This window comes from Scyliorhinus torazame, chromosome 8, assembly GCF_047496885.1.
Source record: "Scyliorhinus torazame isolate Kashiwa2021f chromosome 8, sScyTor2.1, whole genome shotgun sequence".
Lineage (NCBI taxonomy): Eukaryota > Metazoa > Chordata > Chondrichthyes > Carcharhiniformes > Scyliorhinidae > Scyliorhinus > Scyliorhinus torazame.
Window position 1 is genome coordinate 220,951,386 of NC_092714.1, and position 18,414 is coordinate 220,969,799.

Below are 18,414 nucleotides of genomic sequence, written 5' to 3' on the forward strand. Positions count from 1 at the left end.
AGCGAAATAAAGAAACATAGTTTTGTTTACATGATATATACACAGCCTGCTAGATCACAACCGGGTTCTTCACTGGTCGGTGCCTTACTGGTCAACCTTTTATATGACGGTTATCAGAGATTCCTGCCCCTAGCGGAGAATCATCGTAGTCCACAAAGGCCACTGAGAATATAATCATTTCTCTCCCATCCCGTGCGTGCGGGCGATTACATTCGCCCCCTCCGAATGTCCAAAGACCCCCTCGACGACTGATGAGATGGGGAAGGAAGAGCAGGCGAACGACGTTGGACCCCGCAATTCGTCATTGAGCTGATGCGCCGGATTGGTTAGTGTATAACTTTCTGGTGTACGTTGTCTTCAGCAGGAAGGCACGGTAGTCGATCGGCAGGAGGTGGCTGATCGGTGGTTCAGAACTCGAGATTTGCGTCTTCGTTTCGGAGTCTGGGATGTCGGCGTTGAGAGGGACTGGAGGCGTCACAGCAGGCTGGTTCTGCAAAGGGCCAGGACAGATTTATTTCAAGGAGCCTCACAAGGGAGCAACCTGTGCGAGTGAATGTGATCCAAATGCTGTCACATTAGTTGCCCCTGGACCCGAACTTGGTAAGCGACTGGTCGTGTTTGGTGAATGACAATGCCAGAGAGCAGAACTGGGCAACACCCTTGTAAATTTTGGTTATGGCGCACCTTCGTACCGATGTCTGGGATAATCAAACTCAGTCTTGTACGAACCTGTGCCCAATTAACATTTCAGCAGGGGCCACATCCCTTACTGCTTGCGGCATGGTTCTGTCTGAGAACAAAAGCCTTGCCAGGCTGGTGTCAATGGAGCCCAAAGCCTGTTTCTTTTGTCCCCTAATCAACCATTTGCATGGCCCTCTCTGCCAAGCCATTCAATGCCGGATAGTATTGGACAGTGCAGACATGGCGAATCCCATCCCATTGTTTTTCATCGAAGCGGCAAGCTCTTCACTCATGAAAGAGACCTCTTGTCACGAATACTCTCTCGATGGTCCCGTGGGTGGAATAAGAAATGCGCACTCGCTTGATGGTCCCGGGAGGTGGTCGCCATCCTGTGAACCTCCAGCCACTTTGAGTGGGCGTCCACCAGGATGAGGAACATTGACCCAGAAACAGACCGGCGAAATCGGCACACATGCAAGCCCAGGGGTGTTCTGGCCACTCCCAAGGATGGTGCTGCCCAAGACAGCTTCTGGTGCACTTGACTGATAGGGTATTGTTGGATTAACGTCTCGATATCCTTGTACAAACCTGGCCCCCAGACACAGCTTCTCGCTAGCATCTTCATTTTTGACACTCTGGGGTGTTCATTGTGATGGTCTTTCAACACGATTGCCTGGCCCTTCATCAGAACAAGAAACCTCATGCCCCACAGGAGGATATGAATTCCACAGTCAGCTTGGAGAACTTGGATAAGATAGCTTTCAACTCCCTGGTAGTTATCAATGCTGTCTACCGTATTGCACCAGATGCCGCACCTTGGCAAGGACAGGGTCGGTCTGCATCCGGTTATGAATACACAATGAAGTGACGGACAAGGAGTGCGTAAAATTCAGGACATCGACCACTTTTGCCGCAGGGGATTCGATCTGCAAAGGAAGACGGCTCAACGCGTCAGCATACACAATCTGGGTCCCTGGGTGGGGCTCGAAAGAGTATTTGTAAGCAGCCAATAACAGGGCCCAACGCTGAATCCTTGCAGATGCAGTTGGCGGGATCGCCTTGTCCTCCCAGAAGAGCCAAGCAATGGCTTGTGATCCGTGACAATAAAGAAATGGCCATAGATGTACTGATGAAAAAGTTCACACCACATACGACCGCCAGACCTTCCTTCTCTATTTGGGCATATTTTCTCCCAGCCATGGCCAGCCTCTGGGAGCCAAAGGCATTCATGGCCATCGCTCATCCGATGAGACAGGACTGCCCCAATCCCGTACGGTGAAGCATCGTAATGTATGGTGGTTTTGAAGGGTTGAAATGTGTCAACACCCCTGAAGAGCACAACTACCGTTTCACCTTCTTAATCACCTCTTCCTGGGCCTTGCTCCATTCCCATGGTGGTGCTTCTTGAGGAGCAAGTGAAGGGGGCCAGGACAGTTGCCAGATTTGGAATGAATCGCCAATAGCAATTTACTAGTCCAAGGAAAGAGCAACACTTCGTGGCATCTCGCAGGGTGAGGGCCGTTTTGATGGGTCTCACTTTCTCGTCGACAGGGTGCAGGCCTTCCCTGAACACTTGATACCCTAAATACACTCTTTCCTTCGCGTGAAACACTCCCTTCAGATGGACCCCATATTCCGAAAATGTTTCAACACCACCTCGAGGTTTTGCAAATATTCTTAATTCTGTGGCCCCTATGACCAGAGTAAGTAAATCACAACTTGTGGCAATCCGCGCAGGATGTTCTCCATGACGTGCTGGAAAACTGCACATGCTGAGGATACTCTGAACGCAAGCTGGGTATACTCAGTCCCTGTATGTATGGATTGTGACATACTGCCGTGGTGATTTATCGAGCTCCAGCGCGAGATAACCGTTGCTCATGTCCAATTTTGTAAATGTACAGCCACCAGTCAATGTTGCATACAGATTTGCGATGCATGGTAAAGGATAATTGTCCAACCTCGAAGCCGAGCTCACTGTCAATGCATAGTCTCCACAGAGGCAGACTGTCTTATCTGGCTTCATTCTGGCTTCATTACGAGGACCAAAGGCGCCGCCCACTCGGCGAAGCATACAAGCTTAATGATGCCGCCAACCTCTACAAACAATGACGTTCGGTTGAGCTTCTCCATCAAAGCATGGGGAACCGAGCGGGCATGAAAATCTCGGGGTTGGGCCTTCTCGGGGTTTGATCACAACCCATTTCATTGTACCCAACCCAGCCTTGAAATGTTCGGGGGAACTTGCTGAGTAGCGCCCACAGACCGCCCAGATGCCATTTGGAGGATATGTTGCCAATCCAACTGTAGCTAGTGTAGACCGTCATGGCCCACTTGGCCGCTTCCTTGCACAACAGTGGGGGGAAGGCAAACTGATTGAAGCTACTGGATAAACTACTGGAACACGGGTGGGCCCCACAATATTCAGTTGTTCCCACATAAGAGCTGCCATGTCAACGAAAGCCAAAGTATGCACACCCACTTTAAAAGATCAATGGTGGCTGCACCACTACAGAAATGGCAGCTCCTGTATCCAACTCCATTTGGGGCATATTGGCCATTCCACTATATCGGAAGGCGAATAGGGGCCACACAAGACAAGATCAAACAATTCAGCTGTATCTCAGCCTCGGCCTCTTCTAGGTCGTCGGATGCAAGGCTTGGCCCCGGGGTTGACGCCTATTTCGAACGGGGTGCTTGGAACACTGGCCCTCCTGATGCCTGCAAATATGCCTAGACCGGCACCCACATATCACACAGGCTGGAATCGCCTTCAGCCGAGTCTGGTATCGTCACATGGTCTCGGCGGCCGGCTCTTTGTGCAGAGACTAAAGCTACAGCAGCGTTTGGTCCGTGCCGTGGGGATATCACATGAGTGCTGATCCCCTGAAACATTCACCTCCGTCCCTTGTATCTCTTGGACTCTTGTGTTCCATGTTTTCCCGGGTCAAGGAAATCTGCGGTGCCTGCTGAGAGGTCAGGAAGATTTTGGCCAAAGGTTTTTTCCATGTTTCCATATTGTTTATACCGCAGACCAAACGATCATGGTGCACATCAAATAATGCAGTTCCATACTCTCAAAACACACTTCCGTAGCTGTGACATGAACTCGGTGCTGGACTCACCGAGGGTCCCTCTCTGCTGTATTGCATGATCACTAATGGGGTCGGGTTAAAGTGTCGCACTGCAGGTTCCATGAATATGTTGAACAATTGTGTATCTGCTGCCGCCTGATACGTGAGACTCTGGATCACCGCGAATGTGTGCCATCAAATGTTTGATTGTCTGGTGTTCATTCTCTATGAAGCTGGTGGCCCAGAAGAAGTAAAGCGTTCATTCTGCATACTGGTTCCAGTCTTCAACACCAGTGCCAACTGCATCTAACCATCCAAACAGAGACAGCAAATCCAAACCTGGGTCCAGGAAATCGGGGAAGTGTTTCAACCGAGTAGATCGCAGCATCGACAGCAAGTCAGTTTACTCCTCGTCGCCACTTTAATAAGGACACGGGAAGTCCACACCGAGTAAAATAAAGAAACAAAGTTTTATTTACAACACAATATAGATCCTCACTGGCGGTGCCTTACTGGCGGAACTTTTACACAAAGGTAAATCGAGATCCCCTGTCCCTAGCGTGGGAGCTTGTACTCCGCAAGGACTCGGGGAAGATCATTATTCCCGCCTCGTGCGACCCATCACATTGTGACTGGGTCAGGGTTGGCCCTGAAGAGAGAGAAGGGAAACTGATGGACGTTAAAAAAACAATCTCAAAGCAGCCCTCCTTTAATACTACACTGCGACAACCTAGTTTAAATACTTGACTCCTGGAATGGAACTCCAACTCTGCATCTGGCCTAGAGGCAAGACCCTACCAATTGACCAAGCTAATATTATGTGCCAGTTATCAAGCTATCAGCACCAGTATGCTGCTTTTAAAAGGAAGATTGTGTCATTTTGATGTGACTGGTGCCCTGTGACTAGAAAATGTGTCTAATTAGCACAGTGAGAGGCCATCATGAGAAATGAAATGTAGTATACAGTGGCATTTTCAAATGAAGGGGAATTATTTTTATCAAATATAATTGGGTTTTGTTTCTGAAACAATATTCTGCTCCTGATAGTTTGTTTAATGGAAGTTCAAAACATTAGCTGAGTCCATCTACTTCATTCAATTATATATACCTGGCATTCAAGGGCCAAAGGGATTTCTTAATCTGCGTTGGCACATGTGAATAACAAAGCACATGAATGTGTTCATGCACTTTCTAACTTTATTGAAACAACATGGTCAGTTATTTGTGTTAACTAACACTAATATTAGTGCTTCTGTGCATACATTTTTTGAAAGGTTCCAGTTGAGACTCCCATTTATATGCAGCTGTTTTTCACAGAACCAAAGGCCTGGATTCTCCGCTCCCCAACGGCGAAATCGCGCTCCGCAACGGGCAGAGAATCCATTTTGATGCGAATATCAGGGGCGGTGGGGATTTTTGGATTCTCCTCCCCCTGAACAGTGGCGGCAAGTATCCACTAGGAGTACGCCGCGCCAAGTGTCCACGGCCTCAGGCAATCAAAGTGGAGGCCATCCAGCCTTGCCTTAATCCCTTGAAACATAATGCAGCTGTACTCCATCTGATTTGATTGCTTTATTGTATTATGATATGTCCATAATTCCGCTAACAGTCCTGTGTCCCCCTCCCCATGATGAATTAGTATAAAGTCCTCCTGACAGCACAAGCAAACCCTCCCGCAAGGATGTTAGTCCTGCTCTAGTTCAGATGTAGACCTCCAGGGTCTCCAGACACAGTCCCAGCGATCCAGGAATCTAAAACTCTCCCAATTGTACAATATCTATCACCGTTCCAGCTGAGCCCAACTAACTTACCAGAGTTTAAATCTTTCTGACAGGATGATGTTTTCACAGGGATTCCTCTCGTCACTCCCTTCAAATTCTACTGCATGCTCATAAGGGATTTAAAATGTGCGCTTCCATGTTCTGCATTTAGTTTGAATTTGGTTCCATTTTATTCTAACCATGGTTGACTTTAAAGTCCAATCATAATTGCTGTTGCCAAGTGATTCCTATTTCTACTTGCGTTGCAAAATATGACCTTTCAGTGCTAAATATACTCTTTGATGCTAATAACTGTCCAATAGCTCAGAGGTGAAGTCTCTGGCTGAAGTTTCCTGAGACCCTGGGCGCGATTCTCCACTCCCGTGCCGGTTGGGAGAATCGCCTGGGTCGCCCAATTTTCCCGCGACGCCGGTCCGAAGCCTTCCCGCGATTCTCCCAAGCGGCGAGAACGGCCCTGTCGAGTTCCGCGCGGCGCAGGCTGGAGAATCGCCTGAGACACCCAAAATGCCTATTCTCAGGCCCGGATGGGCCGAAGTCCCAACGGCGTGACCCCAGTTCACGCCGTCGCCGTTCACACCTGCTATTTAAAGTTGTCAGCCAGTCGTGCTGGCTGACGCTGACCAGTGAGGAGGTGAGCAGACTGTTCCGCAGCTCCTGGAGACCGGGTCGGCTTCCCCGAGAAGGCTGCGGCCAACGGGGAGGTAGGAGGAGGGGGGGGGGGGGTGAGGGAGAGTGTGCAGGTGGGAGGGGGGATGAGGGAGAGTATGCAGGTGGGAGGGGGGGGTGAGGGAGAGTGTGGATGGTATCGTCCATCCCGAACATGTCAGCCACCCTGATATGGCAGAACGGTGACGAGGACACGGCCGCAGGTTGCCGTGTGGCTAATGGGCACAGACGACTGGCAGACTGGTGAGGAGTATGGTGTGAACTGACCGTTGGACGCAGACAGTGACCAGATGTTGGGTTGGGTGATTATCTGCAGCGTGACCATCCCACCGGGGCACACCGGTATCCCATGCAACACGGCTGGCGAGGTGTGGAAGAACCTCCGTGTAACATGTCGTTTCTCTGCCCCCTACCACCCTCCTGCAGGTCACCATGTTTGCCAACCAGACAGCGATGTTTACTGCCATGGTTGGAGCCGCAGCTCTGGAGTTTGCCATCCGGCAGTGTAGAGTCAGATGGCCCACAGTGGCTGCAGATGCAGCGGTTGCCAGTGCAGCAGAGGGGATGGCCGCAGAGTGGCCCGTCGTCGCCGTGCAGGCCGCAGGCGCTCAGGACCCGAATGTACAGGGGGATGCCAAGGGGAACATTGACCCCCTGACGGCGAGGAATGCCGAGGAAATGCTTGGGTGGGGGGGGGGGGAGAAGAGGTGGAGCCGGAGGAGCCACTGATGGTGGTGCCAGGGTGCCACAGGCGTCCAGCAAGGCCGAGGGTGTACCGTGACAGAATGTGGTTCGAGGCCCTACCGGACATCACATGCAGGAGGAGACTACGGTTCAGCAGGGAGACGGTCGCACATATATGCCACCTTGTGGGGCACCTCTCACCACTTGGAACTGGTGGAGGACACGCGATACCAGTCTCCGTCAAGACGGTGGCCCTAAACTTTTATGCGACCGGTTCCTTCCAGGCGCCGAGCGGAGACCTCTCTGGGATATCACAGGCATCGGTCCACAGGTGCATCAGGGCCGTCACCGACGCCTTGTACGCCATCGCGGACAGGTGCATAAAATTCCCCGAGGACCGAGCACAGCAGGAAGCACAGGCACGTGGATTCGCCAAGGTGGCTGGGGTACCGATGGTCCAGGGTGTCATCGATGGTGTGCACGTTCCCATGCGCCCGCCTGCAGACAACAGGGAAGTGTTCATGAACGTAAAGGGCGCCTACTCCATGAACATTCAGGCGGTGTGCGACCCCCACATGAAGATCATGCACGTGTGTGCAAAGTACACCGGGAGTGTGCATGACGTCTACATTCTAGCACAGTCATTCATCCCCGCAATGTTCGATGGCTGCCCCCCCACCCCCCCACCCCCAGCTGAGGGGCTGGTTGCTGGGCGACAAGGGCTATCCGTTGAGGTCATGGCTGATGACGCCAATACGGAGGCCTCAGACCAACGCGGAGAGCCTATACAACGAGGCCCATGCAGCAACCAGGGGTGTGGTAGAGCGGTGCTTCGGCCTGCTGAAGATGTGCTTCAGATGCCTGGACCGATCGGAGGGGCCCTGCAGTACCGGCCTGACAGGGTCGGTCGCATAGTTGTGGTCTGCTGTGCGATGCACAACATAGCCATGCAGAGGGGAGATGACCTGGTGGAGGAGTCGAACCCAACGGCAACTGAGCTAACTCAAACGAGGGGGATGGGGATGCGGAGGAGGAGGATGATGGCGCGCATCAGGGTGGGGGGAGGGGCACAGGACGCAGACACTGCCCGGTTGCTGGTTACATCCAGGAGGCTGCACGACGGCACCGCCACAGACAGCGGGCATGCAACGCGTTGGTGGCCGCACGTTTCACGCACTGTGTGGGTGGGATTCACTGAACACTGCCACTTGCACCATCAGTCCTGCACACGGGCACCACACAGCACCCCCACCCCCCGCACCGCGTTCACGGCACCAATTCCACATCACCTTACCACTGCGGCACTATGGAATTGCACAACAGTGATGATTGGGTAAGCGGGTGTGATCAGTGCCATGTTGAATAATGACGGCCCGCTCTGCGATGAGCTGTGTGCTCCGATTCGCCAGCCGAGGTCTGACTCATGGCTATAGCTGAACCATGCACTCCGGTGGTCACAGCCTTTGTGACGGATATTTCACCACATGCCCGTGTGGGGTGGATGGCGTCGGTGTACCGAGGACAACGGTGTCCGATTATGGGAGGCAGGGGGGAAAGGGTCAGCACATCCGGAACAGACCTTGAACGGCTCGTATACCACTATGCCAATCGGGCACCCTCACAAGCCCCCTGGCACCGGACATAGCGCACAGTCTTACAAGTCAAATTCAACAGGGAGTTTATTTGTGTGATTAACATAGGTGCCCTACCCCCTACAACTAAACACTGCCCTGCACCCGTGCCAACTTCTTACGTGCCTAACGTCTTTGCCTTACGGGCCCAGCACTACGTCTAGGTGTGTTCCCAGATGGTACAGAGGCGGACTGCTGAGAATCACGCCCTTCGACATGGCTCCCCGTCGGCGCACGTTTCCTGGGGCAGCCTTGCTTCGATGGGCCAGGCTGCTCGGCGCGCATGCTGGATGGCGTTGTGCCACCCTGACCTGCCTGCTGCCCACCAGATGCACCAGGGATGGAACGGAACGGGGGGAGGCCAAGTGCACCGGGACGTCCCTTGATGGAGCTACTGGGATGGGCCCCAGAACCACCACCTCCCTCGGGGAGCCCGGTGGCCCCCGAGCCTCACCTGCGAGACGGAAATGCGATCGGAGACCAGCCCCGTCGCACCACCGACACTTGGCGCCGCCAGTCCTGGAGGCCTGCAGCGGGATCGACCACGGTCCGAATGTTGGCAGAGACGGAGCCCAGGGAGTGCGACATTCCTGCCAAGGACTGTGCGATTTCAACCTGTGAGTGCGCCACGCCATCCAGCACGTGCGCCAGGCGGTCAATGCTCTCCGCGACCGACTGCTGGGTCTGTGCCATCGCCTGCTGGGACTGGGCTAGCAGGCGGCAATGTCCTGTTGGCTCTGTGAGATGGCTACCTGTGAGAGGGCAGCCCTCTCCTGGGCCATGGATGACGCCTGCACGTTAAGCCCAACGCCTTGCAGAACCTGACCCATGGCCGAAACCCTTTCACCCATTGCCTCCACCGCGGATGCCACCCGTGCGGTGTCGGCCTGGGTGGCTGCGATGAGCGGCACCACTCCCTGCTCCTGAACGCGGATGGACTCCTCCAACTGCGTGTGCAGGTCCCTCATCCCGTTATTCAGTCCCTGGGTGTCCACATGCATCGGTTGTCCGGGTGGGTCAAGTACATCCAGGAACCCGGGAGCCGGCTGAGTGGCAGCTGTTTGCTGGGCCTGGGCTGCCCTCCGACCGTCAGCCCCTCGACTGCTCCAAACTCCACCTGCTGTACCGGCTCGGCTGTGGGGTGCGCACCAGACCGTGACCCGGGAGCCTCATCACTTATATGCCCAACCGAGGTGAGTGTCTCTGCGATGGTGTATGCTGTGGGAGACAGCAGTGCCGCAAGCTCGAGGTCATCGTCCTTTAGGAATTCTGGTCTGTTCTCCTCCCACTCATGGCCCGACGCAAGCTCCCATGTGAGGTCAGTGCCATGAGGGAGCTCTGCTGCAGAAGACACTGAAATAGTCACATTGTGTATCTTGGTTAGATGGTCACACAGCACTACACTGTGAACAAGTCATGGATTTATCACTTCCCTGAAAGCTTCCCCACCACTTGAGGTCAGAACAAGGTGTAACATTATAAATTCTCTCGTCCTCTGGAAGCACCTCCATGTTTAAGGATGGTTAGAAGATTATGGCAAGTATCCCTACATTTTCCATGCATGATTCCCTCTGCATCCCTGGATGAAACCCATCTGATTCTAGTGACTTATCAACTACAGCTAGCCTTTCTAACACCCGCCACCTTTGCCCATTTCTAGCCCATCCAGTATCTCAAACATTTCACTATGGCTGAGACAGCATCCTTATCCTAGGTAAAGAGAGATGGACATTACTCTTGTAGCACCTCAATTATGTCTTCTGCATCCATGTCCTTTTTGATATCTAGTGGATGTCATCCCTCCTCTCAGTACATTTTTATGCTTTGTGTGCTTATAAAATACTTTTAGTTTCTGGTGCTAAGCCCCGGAAAGGCTGTTCTTGATCACATTTATTGCTCCATATCTGCTGCTGTGCCGGATGAACTTATTTGCACAATGTTGAGTCCAATACACCAAACTTGCCTACATGTGCTACTCTCTGTCTGAAAATAACCATTCATTTTTTTTTTTCTTGCTGCATGTAGTGGAGACCGAGAAGCTTTGAAAAGAATAGCTTATGAGCTTGTGCAAATGAAAGCAAGAGAAGGTATTATATATTTCGAAGCAAGATACAGCCCTCATCTTTTCGCCAACTCCAATGTTATTCCCATTCCTTGGAACCAAAACCCGTAAGTAATCAAAACACATTATCTGAAAATTTCTCAGTAGTAATGTTATTTCCGTACTTTGACAAAACTGCTCAAGTTTTTATTTTCAAATTATTATTATTGATTAAACTGCAAAAGGCTCTTTTATACTGTAATAAATTACTGACTGAGTTTAGAGAATGTATTTTTTTTATAATTCCTATGACCTCCTACACCAAGATGAGATCAGAAAGAGGAGCATCCATTGCCCAGTACGGGTGAAAGGACACGGTGAAAGTGCCTACCCTGAATATCAGCAAGTATTTTAGAATACTGGAAAGTCTTGTGCATTGATTACTGGCATCTTTTTATCCAGTTGATATGGTGCAATCCCTTTATTTTGGGGGTTCAGGCAATGGTATAAATATGACCAGGAAGGCTTTGAGCAACAATTGGAAATGAATATATAACTGTTTGTTTACATGGGACAATGTATTGCTGCGAATGGCTCAGCCATCCAGCTGGTTGGTTTCAAAAATACATGCCTCTAATTTATCCACTCTTTTTAAGACCCACTCCATTCTCCCTGAATTGTTCCCCACAGTATTTGCTAACCTTTTCTAGCAATCTGTCCGTACACCATATTCTGCACAATGTAGTTAAATATAAACATTTATCCCTCTTCTGCGCTTGAGCTGGGACCCCTGATTCTAGGATTAAAGGCATTCTCAAACATGGCTTTGGTGTTCAGTCTATCTATTCTCTTAAAGGTCTTGAATTCTTTCTTTCCTTTGGAGTAAACAATCCATGGCTCTCGGATGTTGGATCTTTCCTCATCACTAAGACACCTAAAACTAGGTATCTACCTGCAAACCTGGTCTTCAAATATGCTTTTCCTCAGTCTTCTTTGTAGTCCAACAATCCACATACTAGCACGTTGTACAAAGTCTATCCCCTCCTGAGATTTGTGCTCTAAGCTTTTTACAGCAACAGGTAAGGAATGTGCTGTGGGTTTGAATGCATTACAGGCAGACATAGACAACAAAATTCATAATCGCTTTCAATGTGCCATTTCAACCTTTGGCTGACTGAGAAGCAGATTTGAGGACCAAAATCTTGACCATGAGACTCAAGGTCAAGGTTTGCTGGGCAGCAATGATCTCCAAAGCTCCTATATACTTTGGAGACTCGGAAACTTGCAGCAGGCACCTACGAGCACTGGAGAAGTACCGCTAGTGATATTCTCACAAGATCCTCCAAATACTGTGCCAAGAAAAGTGATCCAACAGCAGCATTCTCTCCCACGTCAACTTGCCCAGCATAGAGGTGCTAATCATTCAAAACCAGCCCCTCTGGGTATGCCATTCACACTGACTCCCTGTTTGATAACATCAATATAGGCGTTTCATTAGTACCTCTGCCTCATAGTATTTACTCACAACTGACAGGCAAATAGTTTCTTGGGTCAATCTGTGATAAAAGTGGAAGTTTTCCCTGTTATATTAGTTCCATGGTTTTGGCACATGAAGGTTTCAGAAAAGGAATCTTGTAATGATTAGTTCTTGTGATACATGACTGCTCTGAATCGAGAGAAATATCCTGTAGTCATTAGTGCCATATGCTTTGTTACTGGCAATTCTTTAGACAATTAAACAACTCACTGGAGGAGGAGGCTCCACAAATATCCTCATCTTCAATGACGGAGGAGCCCAACACATATGTGCAAAGGACAAGCTGAGGCGTTCACAACAATCTCCAGCCAGAAATGCCGAGTGGATGATCCATCTCTATCTCCTCCGGAGGTACTCAACATCATAGATGTCAGTCTTCAGCCAATACGATTCACTCCACGTGATATCAAGAAATGGCTGAAGGCATTGGATACTGCAAAGGCTATGGGCCCTGACAATATTCTGGTAATAGTACTGAGGACTTATGCTCCAGAACCTGCTGCACCCCTAGCCAAGCTATTCCATTAGAGCTAAAACACTGGCATCCACCCGGCAATGTGGAAAATTGCCCAGGTGTGTCCTGTACACAAACAGGACAAATGCAACCCAGCCACATATCGCACTATCAGTCTGCTCTCCATCGCCGGCAAAGTGATGGAAGGAGTCATCAATAGTGCTATCAGCCGGCAGCTACTCAGCAATAACCTGCTCACGAACGCTCAGTTTGAGTCCCGCCAGGGTCACTCAGCTGCTGACCTCATTCAGTCTTGGTTCAAGCATGGACAAAAGAGCTGAATGCCAGAGGTGAGGTGAGAGTGACTGTCCTTGACATCAAAGCAGCATATGACTGAGTATGGCATTAAGGAGTCCAGCTAAAGCTGAGTCAATGGGAATCGGGGTGAAAACTATCCGCTGGTTGGAGTCATATATATTTTTTAAAATAAATGTAGAGTACCCAATTCATTTTTTCCAATTGAGGGGCAATTTTGTGTGGCCAATCTACCTAGCCTGCACATCTTTGGGCTGTGGGGGCGAAACCCACGCAAACACTGGGAGAATGTGCAAACTCCACACGGACAGTGACCTAGAGCCGGGATCGAACCTGGGACCTCGGCGCCGTGAGGCTGTAGGGTTAACCCACTGCGCCACCGTGCTGCCCGTTGGAGTCATATCTGGCACAAAGGAAGATAGTTGTGGTGGTTGGAGGTCAATTATCTCAGCTCCAGGACATCACTGCAAGAGTTCCTCAGGATAGTGTCCTAGGCCCAACCATCTTCAGCTGTTCCATCAATTACCTTCCTTCCATCATAAGGTCAGAAGTGGATATGTTTGCGGAGGGGGTTTTCATATATGACTGCACATGACTGCACAATGTTCAGCACCATTTGCGACTCCTCAGATAAAGAGGCAGTCCATGTCTAAATGCAGCAAGACCCGTACAATATCCAGGCTTGTGCTGACGTAGCATTCGTGCCAGGCAATGACCACCTCCTATAATAGAGGATCTAAACATCACTACTTGATATTCAATGACATTACTATCGTTGAATCCCTCACAATCAACATCCTGGGGGTTACCATTGATCAGAAACTGAATTAGACTAGCCATATTAATACAGTCACTACCAGGGCAGGTCAAAGGAATCCTATGGTAAGTAACTCTCCTCCTAACTCCCCCAAAGCCTGTCTACCAACTACAAGGCACAAGTCAGGAGTGTAATGAAATGCTCTCCTCTTGCCTGGATGAGTGCAGCTCCAGCAACACGAAAGAAACTCGACACCATCCAGGACAAAGCAACCCACTTGATCGCTCCCCATTCCACAAAAATTCAAACACTCTACCACCAACGAGCAGTGGCGGCCATGTGTACCATCTATAAGATGTAGTGCAGTAACTCGCCAAGGTTCCGTAAACAGCACCTTCCACACCCATGACCGCTACGATCTAGAAGGACAAGAGCAGCAGATACCTCGGAACCCCACCACCTGGAGGTTCCCCTCCCGTCACTCACCACCCTGACTTGGAAAAATGTCGCCTTTTCTTTCACTGTCACTGGGACAAATCCTGTAACACCCTCCCTAACAGCACTGTCGGTGTACCTACACCTCTGGGTCTGCAGTGGTTCAAGAAGGCAACTCACCACTACCTTCTGAAGGGCAATTGTGGATGGGCAATAAATGCCAACCAGGTCCACATGCCATAAATTAATTTTTTTTTAAAGGCCAAGGCCATTGTGATCGAAAATACTATTGATAACATAACAATTTGACTGTTACAGCCAGAGTGTCTTTCTGAAAAAGAGATTAAATGTTTACACAATGAGGTTACAATCAACAGCATGTATGAATGTATTTTCTCCTGACAATTCTTTACAAGTTCCTGTGTGTCATACGCTATTCAGTGCCATATAAATTGTATTAAACTGTCTTGAATAGTGGTGTTAACTGAAACTGATGTGCAGATTGGAGATATGAGTCAAACCTTTTGGACAGGGTCAGTGATTAACCTATGCTGCTTTGATGGGCATCTCCATCACCAGAAGTATTTTGTGTTGTCATATTCGGTATTGCAGACATCAATTAGCCTAAAGCTAACATTCTGTGGTATTGCTTCACCACACCAGAAGTGAACATCTACCTTCAATGATCAATTTTAGGTTTGAAATAGCTTAAGAAAATTATCTTTGGTTTTGATTTTGCTAAGAGTGTAAAACTACTGTACATTTGCTGTTTTTGAGGACGCCATTGGAGAAGTTGCAGAGCACATTTATGAGAAGGATACCAGAGATGAGGTACTTCAGTTATATGGAGAGACTAAAAAAAGCTGGAGTTATTCTCATTGTAGAATAGAGGAGATTAAGTTGAGGTCTAATTGAGGTGTTCAAAATCGGAGGCATTTAATATAGTAGATGGGGGCAAGCGGTTTCCATTGGCCGGCAGGCCAATAACCAGAGGGGACACGTTTAAGAGGTGGTGAATGGGAAGAGGTGTTTTTTAATTCAGTAAGTGACAACTTGTCCTGCGGCACCTGAAAGGAGGGTGGTGGTGGTTTATTGAATAATACAGTCACATGTCAGCACAGAACTTGAATGGTGCTGAAAAGAAAGACACCTTGCTGAAGCTTTTCATCTTGCACTCATCAGGCCCAAGAATGCCAAATTTCAAATGATCGCAATAATCTGTACCACTTGCGAAAGGAGTGCTGATTGTTTGGCAATTTGACTGACTGGTTGAGGCAATACCATGGGGAAAGGAACAAGAAACTCTCGGGTCGCAATTCTCCTGAATAAAATTAGAGTGCTGTTACCAGTGAACGCTCCCTGCAGCTCTGATTATCAGTCCAGCCAAGAGGATGGAAGAAGAGCTGTCTCAAGGTTTCTGGATGCAGACCTTGACCGCATGTTGGATTCCGTGAAGGAGAGGCTCGCCACCCTATTCAGAGGGTTGGCAGAAGACTACCAGCCAGCTCCATGAACTGTGCCTGGAAAGAGGTGGCAGAAGCGGAGTGCCAGCAGCCTCACCTGGAGGACTGGCATCCAATGCTGGAAGAAGATGAATAACCTCCTTTGAGCTGCATGGGTGAGCACCCACCTGCCTGCCCCTGCATCACTCCCATCCATAAACCCTGGTATCTCAGCATTAAGCCCCTTAATTCCACCACACAGGCTCCCAGCACCCAACTTCCCAGCATCTTCCTCAGAACTCCCCCTACCCACAACAATCCCTATCACAAATCCTCCTTGGCTAGGTGCAATGCCCACATGTCACATGCTACCAATCCCCAATATCTGCCAGTGGCTTCTCACGATGTCCCTGCAGGAGAGGAAAGCCCACAGCAGGAGGAGTGAGAAAAAATGGGCGGGAGGATGCCCGAGTCTTGTCTCCCTATGGGGAGAGGGCAATTGACACCGTGGGAGAGCTCCAGGTTGAGAAGTGGCAGAGAGCAAGGTCGGCTTGGCCAAAGAATTGAGAGTCTAATGCAACTTCATCCAGATGACAAGTCTCAAGCAAGTCTCTCATCTCCCACACCCGTGTTATTCTTAAAGGCTGACCCCGTGTCCTTTGTCTTCCAGGATATATGACAGATACGCAAAAACATAGGACACACACAATGATAGATACACAATGTAAATACATAGACATAGATATTGGATGAAGCATACGGAGTGCAGTGCTACACAGTTGAGAAGATGCGTGGATAGATCAGTTCAGTCCACAAGAGAGCTATTCAGGAATCTGGTAGTAGTGGGGAAGAAGCTGTTTTTGAATCTGTTAGTGCGTATGCGTGTTCTCAGACTTTTATAACTTCTGCCTGATGGAAGAGGTTGGAAGAGAGAATTATTTGTCCCCCACCAGCCAACCTCTCATCCTAGGGTGACCCTCAAAGGCTCCGGTTATTTCAGAGTGTCCCAGGATATAAGTGTCATGTGCTCATGTCTGTGAAGAGTGTTCACAGACGTGCATGATGGTCATCTGGTTGTCGCAGACCATCTGAATATTTAGGGAGTGGAACCCCTTACTGTTGATGAAGGGCAGCCTCTTGTCGAGATGGTGCTCCAAGGGTGATATGGGTGCTATCAATTTGCCCCTAGGGGCATGGCGAGAAACTTGCCTGGGCATTGTGATGGGCCTGGTCCAGGTGAAAGGTGATGTAGTTTAATGCCCAGGGCACATCCCGGTTGCATCTGTGTGCTGTTATCTGTGAAACCCTGCACAGGCCCCCGCTCAAGCCTTGTAAGGAGCCTGAGACGAAAAGATTCAGGGCAGCCGTGACCTTCACGGCTACTGGGAGCAGGTGTTCTCCTCCTCCTCTTGGCACCAGGTCTGCAAGGACTTGGCACCGATGCCGCAATATCTCCCTGTGTAATCCGAGTCTTCAGAGGCACATGTAGTCCAACAGCTCATTAAAAGACCAGTGTATCCTGTAGAGACCTGACAATAGTGCTGTCTTCTTGCCCCCTCCATGGCCTGATGGGCGTCCTGGTTTTTAGCCTCTCGTAGAATCATAGAATTTACACTGCAGAAGGAGGCCATTTGGCCCAGCGAGTCTGCACTGGCTCTTGGAAAGAGCACCCTACTTAAGCCCACACCTCAACACTATCCCCTTAACCCAGTAACCTCCTAACACCTTTTTGGACACTAAGGGCAATTTATCATGGCCAGTCCATCTAACCTGCACATCTTTGGACTGTAGGAGGAAACCGGAGCACCTGGAGGAAACCCATGCAGACATGGGGAGAAGGTGCTGACTCCACACAGACAGTAACCCAAGTCAGGAATCAAACCTGAGACCCTGGAGATGTGAAGCTACCGTGCTGCCCCAGAGGGTTAGCCTCTGCGGTAACCCCAGTTCTTCAGCAGCTGCTAGGTCAATCCTAGGTTGGCCCCGGCACTCTCAGCACTGTCTGGTTGCCCTGGTCCCTGCTTTTCAAGACCAGTATTAATTGGTGCCCATATGACTTCCCGCTTGAAGGCGGGGTGGGGGTGGGGAGAGCTTACTGGGAGGCCGGCTTCCAGCCCACTAATCAGATTCAAATTTATGGCAATCGCCTGTAATCTGTAAATGGGCGGCACGGTAGCACTGATTAGCATTGCTGTTCCACAGTGCCAGGTTCCCGGGTTCGATTCCCGGCTTGGGTCACTGTCTGTGCGGAGTCTGCATGTTCTCCAGTGTCTGCATGGGTTTCCTCCGGATGCTCCGGTTTCCTCCCACAAATCCCGAAAGACGTGTTTGTTAGGTGAATTGGACATTCTGAATTCTCCCTGGAGAATTGCAGCCTTGATTTCCCAAGTTCCTGGGTAATTCAACAGAAATTGTGCAAGACTTGAACTCATTTCTTTATTTACAGAGAATGGATCCCTGCATATGAATTAATGCCGCTTCTAGTATGAGTAAATGAGGCATTTTATGAGCACAACTGATTATCTTTAATGGATACACTAACAATTGTTAGGAAAACAAAGGTAGTTTTTAAGGGATTTGTATTGGTAAACATTAGAAATAATATTATAGTTTTAAGCACATTTAATTTAGTGATTCTGTGCCAAGGTATTTTTCAGAAGAATTTAAGGAAGAGCATCCATTGTTCTAAGTTAAAGAGACAATTACAGCAACCAAATTTAAAGTGGGACAACTGACTTCACAGGTGGAAGGTCTGATGCAATTTTAATAAGAGCCTGGGAATCAAGAGTTAAAGTAATTGTGAGCAGTTTGCACAGCAATCAAGAGAAAGAAAACTAGGAGGTTGGGGTAAGATCTGGGACTGGATTCAGTGTTAAAAGTGGAGAGGAAGCTTTGTTTTAAAGTGTCATTCGGAAA

General features: G+C 49.6%; 1 protein-coding gene across 1 annotated transcript in view; it reads left to right on the forward strand.

Moving 5' to 3' along the window:
* Positions 1-18,414, forward strand: part of ada (adenosine deaminase) — a 93,527-nt gene that overhangs the window by 42,026 nt on the left and 33,087 nt on the right. Inside the window, exon 4 of the mRNA XM_072514797.1 lies at positions 10,543-10,686. Within this exon, the coding sequence (XP_072370898.1) occupies positions 10,543-10,686 (144 nt within the window). The remainder of the gene's footprint in view (positions 1-10,542; positions 10,687-18,414) is intronic.